The 19,100-nt window shown below is 42.6% G+C and overlaps 2 protein-coding genes across 2 annotated transcripts; both read right to left on the bottom strand.

The window, feature by feature from the left end:
* Positions 1-3,870: 3,870 nt before the first annotated feature.
* On the bottom strand, positions 3,871-7,793 carry LOC308319163 (uncharacterized protein). The gene is made up of 3 exons (XM_080769048.1): positions 7,741-7,793; positions 5,989-6,355; positions 3,871-4,004 (listed from the first exon to the last, which is right to left on the bottom strand). The coding sequence occupies exons 2-3, from the start codon at positions 6,330-6,332 to the stop codon at positions 3,905-3,907; spliced, it is 444 nt and encodes a 147-aa protein (XP_080625174.1). The 5' UTR covers positions 6,333-6,355; positions 7,741-7,793; the 3' UTR covers positions 3,871-3,904.
* A 3,805-nt stretch (positions 7,794-11,598) lies between these two features.
* Positions 11,599-17,043, bottom strand: LOC308319162 (uncharacterized protein). Its single transcript, XM_080769047.1, has 4 exons — positions 16,961-17,043; positions 14,764-14,921; positions 13,295-13,489; positions 11,599-12,676 (listed from the first exon to the last, which is right to left on the bottom strand). The coding sequence occupies exons 2-4, from the start codon at positions 14,901-14,903 to the stop codon at positions 12,397-12,399; spliced, it is 615 nt and encodes a 204-aa protein (XP_080625173.1). The 5' UTR covers positions 14,904-14,921; positions 16,961-17,043; the 3' UTR covers positions 11,599-12,396.
* Positions 17,044-19,100: the final 2,057 nt, after the last annotated feature.

Below are 19,100 nucleotides of genomic sequence, written 5' to 3' on the forward strand. Positions count from 1 at the left end.
GTTTTAAAATATCAATGAAATGTCTTTCTTAAATGTATTAAAAATATTCCATTAAACTCACGTTAACGTGATGTGGGCACATTTCCGAATAATGATGAGTCAATCAGGCAAGCTGGTCTAAATGGTACACTTACTCTTCTTGAGATTCTAACTCCCTTTTCTGTAGAATTTCATAACCGTAGATTCCCAGGAACTCTTGACACACAAGGAGACGCAAAATCTTCATGTTGCTACATTACTAAATACATGGTCAGGGACAACATGCAATACTGTACGTCCTGTTGAAAACCCCAGATCTAAACAACATGCTTTTTCATGCCATATATAAGCCCATATTCCAGTACCAAGTCCAGGAGCAGACATCTCCTTCCCTTTCCAGCCAGCCAGGGCTCACAGGTTCTGGTGTCTCCAGGTAGACACGTCCCCCGCCCCCCCACGTCCCCCCCGTCCCCCCCGTCCCCCCCTGCTACAGGACCACCGTATAGTTACAGGAGTCTTGTGATCGTCAAGACGATCCCAAAACTCCATATTCATTGTCCATGTTTCGGCACCATAAAGAAGGATACTTTTCACACAGGCTTTGAACAGGTAGCTCTTGAGATGTTTGACTGCCGTCACTGCCAATTATACGATGTAGCTCATTACAAAACAAAAAAACAAACTAATTTAATTAGAATCAGACCTTTATTGATCCCACAAGGAAAATTAAGTGGCAGTATCGCAGTTAGAAACATGGGCCAGATACAGAACAATCGATATGGATATGAGACTAGATCGGCTGGAGTTATGGATGTCATAATAATATTAAAGTAACACTGAACATCTGAAGATACCTTATGTTCTAGCTATTATATGATTTGCCTTTTTTCATTCATATTTTGCATTTTTCACACAACTTAATGTGTTTTACACCCCTAGCTGCTATAGGCATCACTGATGATTATCCAACATCTCATGATTGTCTAAATATTTTGTGAATGAAAGCACCAATAATCTTTGCAACAATATCATCACAACATAATGAATAAAATGAATGAATAAAAAAGTGTAAAACGAATTCCACAAAACCATAACACAAACACAGAATGCATAATATACATACACTGACATTGCATATGACCGGGATTGTACAAAAATATAATTTCATACGCATTACATTAATCTGTACTAATACATGCTATACAGTATAGCCTAAATATCAGAAATAGGATGCATCAACTAATAGCATGAAGCTTGCGGCTTCTACAACAAAGGAAACATTTGGGTGGTGCATGGGGTAAAATAGTAAATACTATAGCCTGGTAAACCTCCAATTCAATTTCATCTTCATTCTGAATGAAGATTTAAAGAAATTCCGCGACCAGGTGTTTTACCAGGCTAGTGAAAACCTCTCCACCGCACGCGAGTTTAGGGGTTCAAATCTCGAACATTTGAACCACATGCCGTGGTCTAAACTTTAGTCCACGGGATGTGGTTTTTGAATGTTTGAGATTTGGGGATCGTAGCTTTAGAGTCTAAAGCCACGATCCACAAACTGGGGGCCGCGATGGCAATTGCAAGTGGGCCCCCAAAATAATAAGGCAAAACACTTCAATTTGAATGATAATATAGGCTAACATCTCTTTCTCTCTCTCTCTCTATACTGTGTGTGTATATATATATATATATATATAGGAAAATGTATATTTTCTTTAAAAACATGTCTTAATAAGAAAAGTTAATGTAAAACACCTTCCTACTGCTACTGAAGAGTACAAATCAGGTTCTATTAAATTGTGTTTAATGTTGTTAAACACAATAGAGGCTGTCACTGTTTTTGTATTGTTTTTATATTTTGTGCTAAATAAATCAAATCAAACATATAGGATTAAAAATATATATTCTAGCCTATAAGCAAAATATTGTAGTAATTATTCAAGTAATTAACCACTTTAACCCTGGTGTCCCTGTTTTTGTGCGTGTAATTATAGGCGGACAACTTTTCAAACTTTTCAAAACATCTTCAAACGTGTTCTAACATTAACGTTTAATTTATAAAAAAGTGAGCTTGTAAGACACAAGTAATTAGTTCAAGTAATTAATTAATGACTTCCACATCAGCGAATGACGTGTGGGACTTGCACACACTTACACGCCCACATAGTAATGCAGCATGTTGAGTATAGTAGGCTATGCACCTTTGAGCACGACATGAACCCCCTCGATTATGTCTGATTTCTTACATTTTTGCACTGTTACTGTTCACATTTGGTGAATGATAAGCCTGTTTCTTAATTTGGAATCATGTATGTCCAGAACGCCTTATCATTATATCCAGAGAGCCAGAACCCATTAAGTAGGACATGTTTTTTTCCAAAACTGTAATTTATAGCTAGGTATGTTATTATTTGCACCAGTCCATCATGAGACTAATGTGGCTTATTAATTTCAGTAGTATTGGCCTCTTGGTTATCTCTGATATTTGATTTAATTATTTGCAACAGTAGTATGTTCATGTCCTCTCCTCATCACATTTTGTGAATAAAAGCTTCATTTTGTAACTTAATTTCATTATTAATCATTCCATGTCATGACAATGAGGTTTGGCCTTTCCTAGATGGAAATGTAGTCCGTTTTCTGTGTGTTTCCTCAATGTTTAGCCTACTCAGTGTGTTGTAGAAAATCACTGACAAAATAAATCCAATATAGGACCAACATTATTGCTTGCGGCCCTTGAACTTTTGGTATTTCGCTGAGTGGCCCCTGAGCCATCCTAAATTGAGTAGGCGTAGCCCTGAATTAGATAATTAATTGACACATGGGTGAAAAATGGGTTACAACATCGTGGGATACAAATTATAAAAAATATTTAAAAACTTACCATTGGTGATTCTGGATCACAGTCTGCCCACCTGTGCAAAAACTACCTGTCAGTGGCGAGTGTTGGCTGGGAGGAGGAGTAGGACTAAGGCCCAATATAATCCTCTCTGCATTATTCTTTCTTTCTTTCTTTCTTTAAACTGCTGTTTGTGTGATGCGTGCGAGCTGTTGAATCCAGCTGTGGGCCTGTGGCTTAATTAAAAGGAACAATGGTGCCATTTTCCAAGGCAACCACTGGGGGCGCCATTTAGTCACAAATATGTGAAATCAAGTAAGATGGCTCCTACAATTATAATGTACATTGTATTATAAGTTGCAATAACCAACTTTGGAGAAAAAAGTGGAGACAAACCCTGAGTCTTCCACTGTTGCAAGTTGCAACACCCTTTTCATGACGAAGACAGGCCCAGGAAATAATTCCCCATGCATTTTTCCCATAGAGATTTCAAAAAGTATTTATTTAAAGATCTGTAAGCCTCAAACAAAGCCAACAACAAGCACAATATGTTGGGCTGAACAAATAATTACAAAGAAGAAAAACAACAAAAAAGATGTTGTAACCTGCCCTTATTCGGCCCAAAACATTTTGTTGGTTTAATATTTAATATTTGCTTATTTGAAGGTCAAATAAGTGGAGGTCTCTCTTTTCTGTAGGGAGACTGTTCCAGTGATGGGAGGCTCTAACAGAGAAGACTGTTTTACCAAACACACTACATGTTTGGTACTTCACAGTCCCCTCTGGTAGTTGCCCTGTTGCTCTGTCACCTACTGTCCCTTCGATTTATGAACTGTTTCAGTGGTGGAGGTGCAAGTCCGTTTAAGATCTTAAACAATGAGAACCATGACAGACGTGATTAACCAGAGCCAGGTGGGCGTGCCAGCGTCGTTAGTGTCAGCATTGCTCGCAGTCACGGGCGGCGCAGTCACGGGCGGCGCAGGCGCAGTCACGGGCGGCGCCTCGCAGTCACGGGCGTTGTTGTCGGGTTTGGCGTCGTCCGGGTTCCCCTCGAAGTGGACGGGAAGGCAGTGATTGTTGTTCACTTTGTCACAGGCCAGGATCAGATACTTGGTTTCCGGGCTTGACGCTGAAGATCTCGCAGGTACCAGGTTCACTCCTCACCGTGACAAACGTGAACGTCTCCTTGCTGTAAATCACAACAATTCATGAGTTTCAAAAAATGCAGTTCTACACCTGCCAATTTGAGGACCAGCAGGTGTTTTGAACTGTCCGATTGGTGTAGGACTAATTCATTTGTTTGCAATACCTGTTTTAGTCCCCAACATGGAAACTGGAGTAGGACTATATTTGAAACTCATGAATAACAGTATTTTTTTTACCATTACATAAATCCTTGGTGATATCTCATCTCAAATTTAGCATTATATAAATCCTTGGTGACATCTCATCTTGAATTTTGGTCTGGTGTCAAATCAAAAATATAGAGAAAATTGAGAGAAAGTTCAGAGAAGGGCCGCTAAACTAATTCCAGATATGAAAGATTTGTCATATGAAGATATGGTAGGCTATAGTTACGAACTCTAGTAGAAGACACAGCTTGAGCTAGGAGATATGATTGAGGTCTAATAAGCTTGTTCACCAAAAATGATTTAAAAGCTGAGCCTTTCATCTCTATTGAGCAGTTGGCGATAAACGCCAAAAAATGCTTCTTGTCCATGCAAATGGGTTTGTTCGTCCTTCTGTGTGCGGCCTAGAGGGCATGTGTGCATGTGGAGCACTATACTGCACACAAAATCTCTTTGAGAAACCCAGCCAGGTAAAATGTCTAATTTAATGTAAATGTGATGTAGTACCACATGAGGGTGCTATGGAGGCATTAGAGCATTTTCTTTCATTTCAACCTCTCAAGAGCATGCACTGCATTACTGGAACCTGAAAATCCTGAAACTGTTCCTTCAGTATAGAGTGTTGCCATGGGAAATCTGTTCACGCGATCCTTCTTTAATTATTTTGTTATGGTTCAGAGTTCAAATCTTGGTGATACAGTATCTTAATTTAATAGTTGCTCTGTTGAGTGTTGATTAGAGATATTCCAAAAAAGTCTCCCATACACTTTGACTGAATGCGGTCTCAAAGTCACTCTTTCACTACAAAACAAATGCAAACTAGAAAAAGTGCCTGGGCACAGGTCTCCACCAGGAGGATAGGATAGGAGTGTGTGTGATGTTTGGCAAAATGTTTAGGAGTAATATAAACATGTTTTGTGTGTGTGTGTGTGTGTGTGTGTGTGTGTGTGTGTGTGTGTGTGTGTGTGTGTGACGTGACTTGGCCTGTTGTAGCGCCACCATGACGCCGATTTGAAAACTGTCAAGTGGCATTTCTTCCTCAGCCTATTGGGAATATGCATGCACAGTTTCACCACAATTGGACGCTGCGTTGAGGAGTTGTGGCGATTTGTACAAAACGGGCTACTCCTGAAAACTTTAGAAGCCAATCGTAGCCAATCAGGATGGATTATGAGAAATCCAATCCGGCTTGATCACATGACTATGGACAGCATGTGTACCGATTTGTGTGAAATTTGGATAAGATCTGAAGGAGTAATGATGGACGGACGGACACACACAGATGGACGGACGGACACACACAGACGGACGGACAGACACACACACAGACGGACTGACTGACGGAGTGGAAAACATACTCTCTCTCCATGCCTTCGGCCTGGTGGAGACAACAAAGCAGAGTCTGACAATGTATAGCCTTACAAAACATTTCACTAAAACTATCACACACTATCGCTTCCTAAACAAAAATTGTGAAAGATTTTGAAGATTAGCTTGTTTAAATGTAAAGGTTTTGTACGTTACTTTTGAGGGGCACTAGCCCTTCCTATGGCCAGCTTTGTGTGTCTGTGTGTTTACCATGTTTTTTGTTCTTGCTTACTGTAAATTGCTCTGGATTAAGAGCGTCTGCTAAATGCCTAAATTGTAAATGGTAATCCTGGGTGCTACTCTCCCTCTGCCAACCTGGTATAGAGCCCCTCCCTGAACTGAGCTCATGCTCCCTTCAATGCATGAGGAGTGAGCAGGCCACTTCTTATCACCTACAGGTTTTATAATTTACTATCTGTGCAGTATACATACATACATACATACATACATACATACCTAATGCAGAGGTCGTCCTCGTCCTTATTGTAGACTTTCCCTCCCTGGCTGGAGCAGACGGCCTTCACCTGGTCCAGCATGTCCGGGTGGAGGAAGGACTGCGTGGGGCGGTTGCAGTCCGGCGTGTTGGCCTTGATGAACTTGAACCAGGCGTTCTGGTCCAGCGAGTCGGGCGTTCCTTCCGGCAGGTGTCTCTCCTCGAAGGTGTTGAAGGCGCTCATCGGCGAGGTCTGCTGGCATGGTGGAGCGATGGCCAGGGACGGACACGCCGCCAGCAGCAGCAGCAGGACGCAGCAGGTGGAGAGAGAGAGGCGGAGGAGGAGGAGGGGAGCGAGGCCAGCCATGGTTCTGCTGAAGAGCTCCTGGTCTGGAGATAGTCAAATCAACAGTTTGGCCTACAGTGCAGTAGGCCAGGGGTTCTCAACCTTTACAAGGCCAGCTATCAGCTTTTTTCAAAATATTTTGTATACATGCTATACATTAGAAAACTTGTAAAATGGGACCTTCTGCATAATGAGCATACTTTTGGTAATTTAAAGTATATTTTGATACCAATAGGCCTACTCAAGTAAATTTTGAATTCCGACATTTCTAGATGTTGTATTTCTACATTGCAGATTGCAGTATTGATAGTATCAATATACTTGAGTAAGAAATGTGAGCACTTTTTCCACCACTGCACTGGTACTGTTGTGTTGGGATGGGATGTGGGCTAAGAGTAGTGCTTTCCTCACACTTGCTATGCAATGCATCCCATTTCTATACGGTTCTATCACTGTTTTTCAACCTGATGGCATAATAGGCCTGCAGGTGGTCCATGGGAAAATGTTTTAAAATATAAATAAAACGTATTAAAAAAATGTTTAAATAATACAGTATTTCAAAAGTCCATCAAATGTAAGAAAATATTTGAATTAATAGCCAATATAAAACTATTGAAATTAAATCATGACTGTTAACCCATTCTGACCGGGAACCCATTTTGGTGTTAGCATCATGTTATGCTTTAGCTATTGACAAATAGCAGATCGGTGGCGCGCTACGAGCTTGTAGGTCTGCTATTTTTGAAAAATCGAAGAGCGACTGACATTTTTAGAATCTGATCTCAGGTCAGAATGGGTTAATCAGACCAGTGTGTGTCCAGTGGAAACCTCGTATGAATCTGATCTCAGGTCAGAATGATATACAGTACTGATAGTGTCAGGATGCCGACCCGGATTATGTGTGTGGAACCAAGCAGGAGATCGAACACAAGAATGCCTGGTATAAAACACTTTACTCAACTTAGGAATCAAAAGAACACAGGATAGTGGATACGCCACACAGGGCAGGAACTAAAACATACAGGAACAGCAGCGCAAAGCGTGGCGTAGAACCAAACTATAAACCGACACAGAGTCCAGCAAACACACCACTTAAATCACAGTCAATAATTGGCACAATAGTGATTATATTGTGCATCCCAACATAGAATGCTTGGCTGCTTTGGCAGTACTTTTGTTGGGAGATGAAGTCTTTATTTGTAATAGAACAGTGATACATCTGTATGGACATTCGACACACACACACACACACACACACACACACACACACACACACACACACACACACACACACACACACACACACACACACACACACACACACACACACACACACACACACACACACACACACACACACACACACACACACACAAACGCAAGCATGCACAGACAGACACACACGTGTTTGTGAGAGAGAAGTTCCTACCTTGTATTGGAGAGGTTTCAGACAGCTGGGATTTTTCCAGAGGTTTGTCACACTTCCACGGGCAGGAACTAAAACATACAGGAACAGCAGCGCAAAGCTGGCGTAGAACCAAACTATAAACCGACACAGTCCAGCAAACACACCACACCACTTAAATCACAGAGTCAATAATTGGCACAATAGTCCACAGCTGTGTTCCCAGCAGGAAACTGTCTCTCAGGTAGGGTGGAGGAGGGGAACACACCTGCCAATGGCAGGCTGCAGGTGGGACATTGGGGTGTGTGTGTGTGTGTGTGTGTGTGTGTGTGTGTGTGTGTGTGTGTGTGTGTGTGTGACCAATGACAAAAAACTCCCATATCTGCTGGGCGAAGTACAACAATGTGCAAACACAGCAGCAAGATTTGTGAGTTGCTGTGATAGGAGAAGTCAAAGTCAAAGTCAAAGTCATACGATTTGTCACACACGTTACCGCAGTGAAATTTGTTCTCCGCATTTGACCCATCTCTTGGAGCGGTGAGCCGCAGCCAAGGAGAGGTGAGCTGCAGCGTGCGCCGCGCTCGGGAATCAGTTGATTAGTAGATTTGACCCCCAATCCAACCCTTTGATGCCGAGTGTCAAGCAGGGAGGCACTGGGTCCCATTTTTAGTCTTTGGTATGACCCGGCCGGGGATCGAACCCCGACCTCCCAGTTTCAGGGCGGACACTCTTACCACAAGGCCACTGAGCTGGTGAGAAGGTGTCGACCAGTTGAGCGTGTCACCGCAACAAATCTCGCCCTGCTATAGATTAAAGTTCCGACGATCACACCCCTTGTCGGTTATAGTGAGAAATCCAGGTATATGCTCTGATGCAGTCAGATCCTAGGCCCCTACCGCCGCTTGCCGATAGGGCCCAGGAAATACTACTGTTCAGGTGTTCTGAGAGGGCACAAACCGGCTCTCAGCAACCCCTGGTAGCACCTCTTTGACAGGAAAAACAGCAAGAGTTCCCAGTGACTCGCCTGTGGACACTGCTTGCTGCAAAATTCCGGTGTAATTCTTCTGATTACCTGTTCAACTGTGATAGGACAACAGCAGATAGGACATAAAATGAGGCAGGGACCACCGTATAGTTACAGGAGTCTTGTGATCGTCAAGACGATCCCAAAAACTCCTTATTCATTGTCCATGTTTCGGCACCATAAAGAAGGATACTTTTCACACAGGCTTTGAACAGGTAGCTCGATCTTGAGATGTTTGACTGCCGTCACTGCCATATACGATGTAGCTTATTACAAAACAAAAAAAAACACTAATTGAATTATAATCAGACCTTTATTGATCCCACAAGGAAAATTAAGTGGCAGAATCGCAGTTAGAAACATGGGCCAGATACAGAACAAAGCGATTCTATCGATATGGATATGAGACTAGATCGGCTGGAGTTATGGATGTCATAATATTAAAGTAACACTGAACATCTGAAGATACCTTATGTTCTAGCTATTATATGATTTGCCTTTTTTCATTCATATTTTGCATTTTTCACACAACTTAATGTGTTTTACACCCCTAGCTGCTATAGGCATCACTGATGATTATCCAACATCTCATGATTGTCTAAATATTTTGTGGATGAAAGCACCAATAATCTTTGCAACAATATCATCACAACATAATGAATAAAATGAATGAATAAAAAAGTGTAAAACGAATTCCACAAAACCATAACACAAACACAGAATGCATAATATACATACACTGACATTGCATATGACCGGGATTGTACAAAAATATAATTTCATACGCATTACATTAATCTGTACTAATACATGCTATACAGTATAGCCTAAATATCTGAAATAGGATGCATCAACTAATAGCATGAAGCTTGCGGCTTCTACAAAAAAGGAAACATTTGGGTGGTGCATGGGGTAAAATAGTAAATACTATAGCCTGGTAAACCTCCAATTCAAATTTCATCTTCATTCTGAATGAAGATTTAAAGAAATTCCGCGACCAGGTGTTTTACCAGGCTAGTGAAAACCTCTCCACCGCACGTGAGTTTAGGGGTTCAAATCTCGAACATTTGAACCACATGCCGTGGTCTAAACTTTAGTCCACGGGATGTGGTTTTTGAATGTTTGAGATTTGGGGATCGTAGCTTTAGAGTCTAAAGCCACGATCCACAAACTGGGGGCCGCGATGGCAATTGCAAGTGGGCCCCCAAAATAATAAGGCAAAACACTTCAATTTGAATGATAATATAGGCTAACATCTCTCTCTCTCTATATACTGTGTGTGTGTATATATATATATATATATATATATATATAGGAAAATGTATATTTTCTTTAAAAGTTTGAAAAACATGTCTTAATAAGAAAAGATAATGTAAAACACCTTCCTACTGCTACTGAAGAGTACAAATCAGGTTCTATTAAATTGTGTTTAATGTTGAAACATAAAACAATAGAGGCTGTCACTGTTTTTGTATTGTTTTTATATTTTGTGCTAAATAAATCAAATCAAACATATAGAATTAAAAATATATATTCTAGCCTATAAGCAAAATATTGTAGTAATTATTCAAGTAATTAACCACTTTAACCCTGGTGTCCCTGTTTTTGTGCGTGTAATTATAGGCGGACAACTTTTCAAACTTTTCAAAACATCTTCAAACGTGTTCTAACATTAACGTTTAATTTATAAAAAGTGAGCTTGTATGACACATAGATCTAAATCAAGTGATTAAGTAATTACTTCAAGTAATTATTAACAAAAATCTGAGATTGAGACAATGCAAATTGTATCAATATTATACTGTGTATGTACATTGTATTATATGTTGCATTAATCAACTTTGGAGAAAGACATGGAGACAGATCCTGAGTAACCATTGAAATGTGGTCTTGAGACTAAACTCAACACAGTGGTTCCAAAACAGTGGGTCGGGACCCATTTGCGGGTCACAGACACATGTTTTAGTTTCCTACATTTTGTTTAAAAAAAAACTAAAAAGCTAAAGTATTCATGAATGAATGAATGCAAAATTAAAAGATTTTTAAGTCATTTCTTAATTTCACGAATAAAAGAAAAATCTAAAATTCTATAAATCAGAAAACAAATATTTAAGAAGTAGTGAAAATAAGCCAATATACAAGCTCACAAGGCGGCACAAAGCGAGTGCGACGCCTTGTGAGCTTGTATATCTGCTATTTTCACTACTTTGGGTCCCGGGGCAAACGTTTAATCTCTCTTTTGGGCAGGGCTGGACTGGCCACCGGGCATACCCGGTGGGCCGCGACCGTATGGGGCCGCCATGATGGGAAAAAAACCAAACCCCCCCCCCCCAGGCCAATAGGCGGCAGGCCACCAGGAAAGGTCCGGGCGTGCTGCCATTCTGCAAGTGCCATCATGATAATTTCACTGTACCACTGTATCAGTGAGTGACAAATAAACCCTCTACAAAGGGTTGTGTAGTTGTCTGTTGGTTTGTATCATTTAGGCCTATGTTGTTCTGTAAAAGTGGTGGTATTAGGGCTTGTTTGTGTGTGTGTGCCTCGACGGAGCCGGCGGTAGAGTTTCTGCTATCTGCGCGCTGGTTGTGGTGGGCCGGTCTGGGCCAAATTCACGCGGAAATGCCCGGGCCGAATTGTTGTCCCAGTCCAGCCCTGCTTTTGGGTCACAGTCTTTTGGGTCAGGTGTATGATCACACTGGCTGGCCTGTGAACTATGAAGAAATGCCCAAGTGCCTTTTCTGCTAAAAGATTAAATAATAAAAACTGATCAGTCCAATATAACTGAATGGAGTGCATTGAATATTGATAAAATGTTTAAACTAGATGTATTGTAGACATGGAAGTTTTGTCACCTGGAGCTCACACAGCTGGACCACAACTCACTTATTAATGGCAATTAATTAAAGAAAATACAACCCTAAGATGAACATAGCAAATGTACTGTAATGCAGTTAGGAATTAATAGGTGTACTATACAGTTTTAGTTTGGGCAGTCTTTACTATAGGCAAGGATAGGCGACGGCCTGGGGCCTATTTATCTATAAATAAACTGTTCATTTAAAAAAATCACACTCGTGTGAAGTGAGGGGAGCTCTTATCATCATACATCACATTCAGTGCTCAGCCAATCAAATAATTTCCAAAGTTGAGCATAGGCCCCTCAATAATTTGAAAGGGCCTCATTCTAGGGTTCGCCTGTAGGGCCTCCAGATCCCTGAATCCGCCACTGCTACAAATGGTGAGAACCATGAAATAAGATTGATCTCCTGACAAGCCTCAAGGGAAGCCTCTCTCAATAAGCGCATTTCTCAACTTTTTCAAAAAACCTACATTGGAAAATTCCCTCTTTTTGTGCCATGCGGTCGCCTTCTGGTCATTTCTTATAGGTTTTAACCACTTGAACCCTCTATTGTTAGTAAAAAACGGAGCTGAGTTACAACCAAATCTCTTTGTGAACTGTCTGACAAGACGCATATTGTCAACTTGTACATTTGCTATATTGGGCCACGAGAGGCATTGTGAGCTTGTAAGGTAAGGTTGGCTATTCTTGGTCAATGTTCCCCCCAGAAGATGGACACTGGAGTTCAAGTAGGTAAAAAGGTGGACAGTGTGAACATACATACCCCCCTCTAGTGGATGGCCGGGGCAGAGCATTGCTAGTGAGCATTGACAATGAGAACCATGACGACAGACGTGAGCAACCAGAGGCAGGTGGTCATGCCGACGGCGCTGGCGCCAGCCTTGTCGGGGTCCTGGCAGGCGCGGGCGTTGTTGTCGGGTTTGGCGTCGGTCGGGTTCCCCTCGAAGTGGACGGGAACGCACTGGTTGTCCACGTTCTCACAGGCCAGGATGAGATACTTGGTTTCCTCCCGGACGCTCTTAATCCCGCACGTGTCCTTTTCACTCCTCACCGTGAAGAACGTGAACGGCTTCCGGCTGCAAATCACAACAATAACAGTATATATATTATTATTATTTTTTTTTTACCATTACATAAATCCTTGGTGATAACTCATCTCGAATTTAGCATTATATAAATCCTTGGTGATAACTCATCTTTTCAGCATGAAAGTGTAAAATGATCTCTGTATACTGGATCTCTTGTCCACTAATAGTCCCTTCCTAACATTTCCGTCTAGTTTTTATTTGTTGAAGAAATTGTCAGTATATTTAGTCTTATAGTTTTAGTCATCACGGCTTCATTTAGTTGCTTTCGTCAGTGGAAAAAAAGGCAGTCTGACGAACATTTTTCACCTTAGTTTTAGTCGACGGAATCAACACTGCATGCTGCGGTAAAACATACCTAATGCAGAGGTTGTCCTGGTAGACCTCCAGTACACATACCTAATGCAGAGGTTGTCCTTGTAGACCTTTCCTCCAGTACACATACCTAATGCAGAGGTTGTCCTTGTAGACCTTAATTTCCTCCCTGGCTGGAGCAGACGGCCTTGACCCTGTCCAGGTCTACACATACCTAATGCAGAGGTTGTCCTTGTAGACCTTTCCTCCCTGGCTGGAGCAGACGGCCTTGACCCTGTCCAGGTCTACACGTACCTAATGCAGAGGTTGTCCTTGTAGACCTTTCCTCCCTGGCTGGAGCAGACGGCCTTGACCCGGTCCAGGTCGTCCGAGGGGAGGAAGGACTGCGTGGGGCGGCCGCAGCCCGTGTTGTCCTTGATGAACTTGAACCAGGCGTTCTGGTTGGCCGTGGTGGGCGTCCCCGGCAGCAGGTGTCTCCTCACGAAGGTGCTGAGGTATAAAGTATATGTACATTTTATTTTATATTTTATAGCACTTCTTCTCACAGAGAAAACTCACACAAAGTTTTCAACCCTTTTCATGGCAAGGGACCATTATTTATTCTGCATTTGAGTCACGGACCACCATTTGACGACATTATTTTGGCCTCTCAGACAAAGACCCCGAGACGCAGAACATTCTGTCGTCGCTGGATATGATTTTGTCCACATAGGAGAGATCAAAAATAACAATTCTTCCTACATTCTCTAATTGTGCAGACTTCTTGTAAATTAACCCATTCTGACCTGAGATCAGATTCACACGAGGTTTCCACTGGACACACACTGGTCTGATGAACCCATTCTGACCTGAGATCAGATTCTAAAAAATGTCAGTCGTTCTTCGACTTTTCAAAAATAGCAGACCTACAAGCTCGTAGCGCGCCACTCGGTGGCGCGCTACGAGCTTGTAGATCTGCTATTTTTCAATAGCTAAAGCATAACATGATGCTAACACCAAAACGGGTTCCCGGTCAGAATGGGTTAAGTAACGCAGATGTTTAACAATAATGTAACAAGTATTGAGAGTGTAAAATGAAACCAAATGGAGTTAAAGATCTAATAAGGGTCCAATTGATTACCCATTCTCCATCATTTAGGGGACAGGGGACCACCTGGAACCCCCCCGATGGTTGAAAACCACCGACATACCGAGAATAAAAACGAAATGAAACAAGGAAAAACAACTAGATACAATTGATTGAAAAACAGGACAGCAAACAACAACACAAACATGTACAGTAAATAACACCATGAAACATCTGGAAATGTACAGTAAATAACACCATGAAACATCTGGAAATGCCTGTGCAAAGAAAAAAGCAGCGTTTTGAGTTTATTCTTAATCCATTTTGGGCGGGAACCCTTTTTGGTGTTTTAAGCATTATGTTATACTTTAGCTATTTAAAAATTGCAGATCTACAGCTCATAGCACGCTCTACGAGCTTGTAGGTCTGCTATTTCTGAAAAATTGTGAAAATGTGCCTCAAATTTGTAATATATTTTTTCAGAACAAACGTTTTTAACTCAAATCTTTGCTTCTGGGGAGGTCCCTGGAACAACATATTTTCAGATGGGGGTCGGAGGCCAATTACAGATCATGTTTGGGGTCCTTGACATGAAATATTGAGTGATATAGGCCTAGAAACATAGACATAGACATTTTTTTCAGGCCTAAATGGGTTAAAGATGTCCACAGACAGAGGCTGCGGATCTCAAGAAGACCTGAAGCCGTTGTTCCACTTGGAGCGTTGGCACGGAGCGTCGGTCTTGGCCCGGGCCGGATGTGACGCCATCATCATCAGCAGCAGGACACAGCAGGTGGTGGAGAGAGAGAGGAGGACGGGAGGAGCCAGACCAGCCATGGTTCTGCTGAAGAGCTCCTGGAGACACAGGTGGAGAATCAACAGTTTCACTGCCAGTGGTTCTAAACCTTTTCAAGGCCGCAACCCACCCAAAATAATCATGATTAAACTGGGGACCCCCCCAGAATAATCATTTTTGAACTGGGGGACCGCCCAAATTAATCATTTTTGAACTGGGGACGGCCCAAATTAATCATTTTTGAACTGGGACAAACATGATTGTCCCACCCTGACAAGCACTTGAAAATCAGACTGGAAGCAGTCTGTAGACCCAGACAAGGTGAAATGTGTTGTACAAAGTAAACACAACCTGCTCCTTGTCTTGACTTTTACTGGCATTGTGCACAAGAACTGTTGATCATCTCAGCGGTGTGTGAGATTAGCCCCGCACGCACACAAGTGATGCACACACAGTACACACATGCACGCACACACACACACACACACACACACACACACACACACACACACACACACACACACACAGTCAGACAGATGGACATACAGACACTCACAGAGAACAAGACACTCACTCACTCACTCACAGACAAACAGACTCTCAGACCCATTTCTAGACTATGTACTACAGAGCCATGCCATAAAAATGCACGTGTTGTGAGCGAGTCTTCCCATGTTGCAGCGTTATCACTCTGATAGCCTGTAGTGTGTCTCTATGTTGACAACGCGGATGTTTGTTTATCTGACTGCACAGTCCACCCACGAACATGAATGACAAACCGTGACGTCACCTGGTGTGAGTTTCATTTCTACAGAATCAGTCCCTTGCGCTGCAGTTTGTTAAAACTGAACCAACATCATACGTCAAAAACTGTTACTTTAGTTTACAGGATTAAAATGCTAAAGTAGCAAATATAGCATAAAGCACAAAACACCTTTCGAGATTGCAAAACTGCTATTTTGGATACTTTTGTGTGATCGAGTAGGGTGTTAATTTACGGGGAAAAACCCATCACAAAACAGAAAAAACACAAAAGGTTAGAATATGGAAATAAGAGGTTTCTGCCCGACAGCAACGATATATTACTTATTACTATGGATTACTGGCCTTCCTTGTATTACACATTTTGTTATTACGTTACTTCTGTCATAAATGTGGTCTTGTATTATATGTGTTGGACATTAGTTGTAGCAGGCTGATGAAGTCTGCCACGAGACAGTGCACAAAATATGTTTTCCACTTCCTGAAAAGTAATTGTTTTGTAATGAGGTTTCTACGCGACACTGATGTTATGTGTTGGAAATTGTGTTGGAAAAATAGCCAAAAAACTACACGCACATCTAAACCCCTAATAGGCTGGGCTGGGTGCAGGATCAAAAACAGCCATAGTTCAAGAATAAACGGAGTCCACACACCATTTTCTGCTCCCAGAAATATCTTTACTTCATAAATGGTATATGACGTTTCGAGCCGAAATGGGACATTCTGCGTTGAGGAATACTTTTTTACTTACTTAATGTACTTACAAATGTACTCAAGTACAATTTGTAATTCCGGACTTTTACTTGTAACAGAGAATGTCTACATTGTAGTATTGAATACTTTTACTTCAGTAAAACATGTAAGTACTTTTCCCACCACTTTCTACCAAAACAAAACGTTGAACTGTAATCCTGCCAGAGAGATGACTCACCTACTAGAGTCTACAAGCAGAACCCTATAATAACACAGTACCGTACCCACTGCTCTACAAACAGCCAAACGTTCTGTCTGTCTGTCTGTGTGTGTGTGTCTGTGTGTGTGTGTGTGTGTGTGTGTGTGTGTCTCTCTGTGTGTGTGTGTGTGTGTGTGCGTGCGTGTTCTAAAATAACTACAAATCAACAATGAATGTAACACAGAATGCTCGCTACTCCGACAGTAGGCTACTTTTGTTGGGAGATGAAGTCTTTGTTTGTAACGGTTTGTAACGGTTTTCATTGTTTACACACGCACGTGCGCACGCACACAAACCAACCACACACACACACACACACACACACACACACACACACACACACACACACACACACGTGTTTGTGTGAGAGAGAGAAGTTCCTACCTTGTATTAGAGAGGTTTTCGGTGTACTATGCTTTCAGACAGCTGGGATTTTTCAGAGGTTTGTCACACTTCCACGTTCTGACCACAAGGGGGGGGAGGAGCGTGTCTGTTATAGCTGTGGGACGTCACCTCACAGTTTCACACACGTGGCTAGGAAGAGATCCGGTTACGGCCAATGGCAGGCTGCTAGTGGGACATTGTTGTGTGTGTCAGAGAGAGAGAGAGAGAAAGAGAGAGAGAAAGAGTTAGTTAAGTAGCCGCCTACATTTTATTTACAAATGTATACAGTTCTGTTTAAACATTTCTTTATTGTAGTAGACCTATTTATAGCTTGTACATTTTTGTGTTCATATTTCACAGTTGTTTTGGCAATGTAAATGCATGTTTAGTTTACCAATAAAGAGAAAGAAAGAACTTTAACTCAATGACTGATTGATGTATTGTCATGTCATCAGACTGATGCAGGACCAGCAACTGACCAGCAACAACCATCAATTAATTTAAAGGGACATTTGATACAAACACATTGTAACTTCAAACAAACTTCATTTTAACCATGATAGATTCATCGAAAACACCCAACCTTTTTTTCTGGTGGTAGGGACGGTGTGGAGGCAGGGCTGCCCACACAGGTTCTGGTGTCTCCAGGTAGGGACGGTGTGGAGGCAGGGCCCACACAGGTTATGGTGTCTCCAGGTAGGGACGGTGTGGAGGCAGGGCCCACACAGGTTCTGGTGTCTCCAGGTAGGGACGGTGTGGAGGCAGGGCCCACAGCTTCTGGTGTCTCCAGGTAGGGACGGTGTGGAGGCAGGGCCCACACAGGTTCTGGTGTCTCCAGGTAGGGGCGGTGTGGAGGCATGAGGGCCCACACAGGTTCTGGTGTCTCCAGGTAGGGACGGTGTGGAGGCAGGGCTGTGCACACAGGTTCTGGTGTCTCCAGGTAGGGGCGGTGTGGAGGCAGGGCCCACACAGGTTCTGGTGTCTCCAGGTAGGGACGGTGTGGAGGCAGGGCTGTGCACACAGGTTCTGGTGTCTCCAGGTAGGGACGGTGTGGAGGCAGGGCTGTGCACACAGGTTCTGGTGTCTCCAGGTAGGGACGGTGTGGAGGCAGGGCTGTGCACACAGGTTCTGGTGTCTCCAGGTAGGGGCGGTGTGGAGGCATGAGGGCCCACACAGGTTACGGTGTCTCCAGGTAGGGACGGTGTGGAGGCAGGGCCCACACAGGTTCTGGTGTCTCCAGGTAGGGCCCACACAGGTTCTGGTGACCCCGGGTAGGGGCGGTGTGGAGGCATGAGGGCCCACACAGGTTACGGTGTCTCCAGGTAGGGACGGTGTGGAGGCAGGGCTGTGCACACAGGTTCTGGTGTCTCCAGGTAGGGGCAGTGTGGAGGCATGAGGGCCCACACAGGTTCTGGTGTCTCCAGGTAGGGACATCCAGTGTGGAGGAGTGGCTGTCAGCCTCCGGTAAGCCTCCGCTGCTACTGTAGATGCTACAGGACCACCTTACGGTCACAGGACTAGCCCCCCTGCTACGGTAGATGCTACCATGTAGACCAGTGGCCGTCAAACGTTTTAATTTCAAGGACCCTCATAACTCGGAGTATATACAAAGGGAACCAAAATGGATCCGTTTATTTCGCATACTGGCAAAAGAGCCCCATAATAACGGTGTTCTGATGTCATGTTAGCTGATAATTAAAACAAATAACATATAACATAACAGAAACAAAGAGCTTAATTATTCGCAAACATTTGTATAAAACTTTTATTTTATCAAACGTCATTATGAAAGAAGAATTTACAAAAACCTGTCAAAGACAGATATTTCCTAGATTTTTATAAAAAAATAAAGTTCCCTTTAGAACAAGTAAAGTAACACATAGATGGCTTAAGTCAGGGATTTCCTAGCGCTCCTTGGGGAGGGGGGGAGGGGGGGTTCAAGGTAGTCCCGTTGCAAAAATATAACATCAAAATCAGCTACTATTTTAAAATAGCTAATCTACAAGCTCACAATCCAAAACCCTTGAAAGAATTTGGAAGACAGGGTCCGTGGCACAAAATATTTTGCGGCCAAATACATGTTTTTTGGGGGGGTCCTTGGCATGAACATTATATGACTGTAGAATATCATTGTAGTGCA

Source organism: Protomyctophum bolini (genome assembly GCF_963924005.1).
Source record: "Protomyctophum bolini genome assembly, chromosome: 7".
In the NCBI taxonomy this organism is placed as follows: domain Eukaryota; kingdom Metazoa; phylum Chordata; class Actinopteri; order Myctophiformes; family Myctophidae; genus Protomyctophum; species Protomyctophum bolini.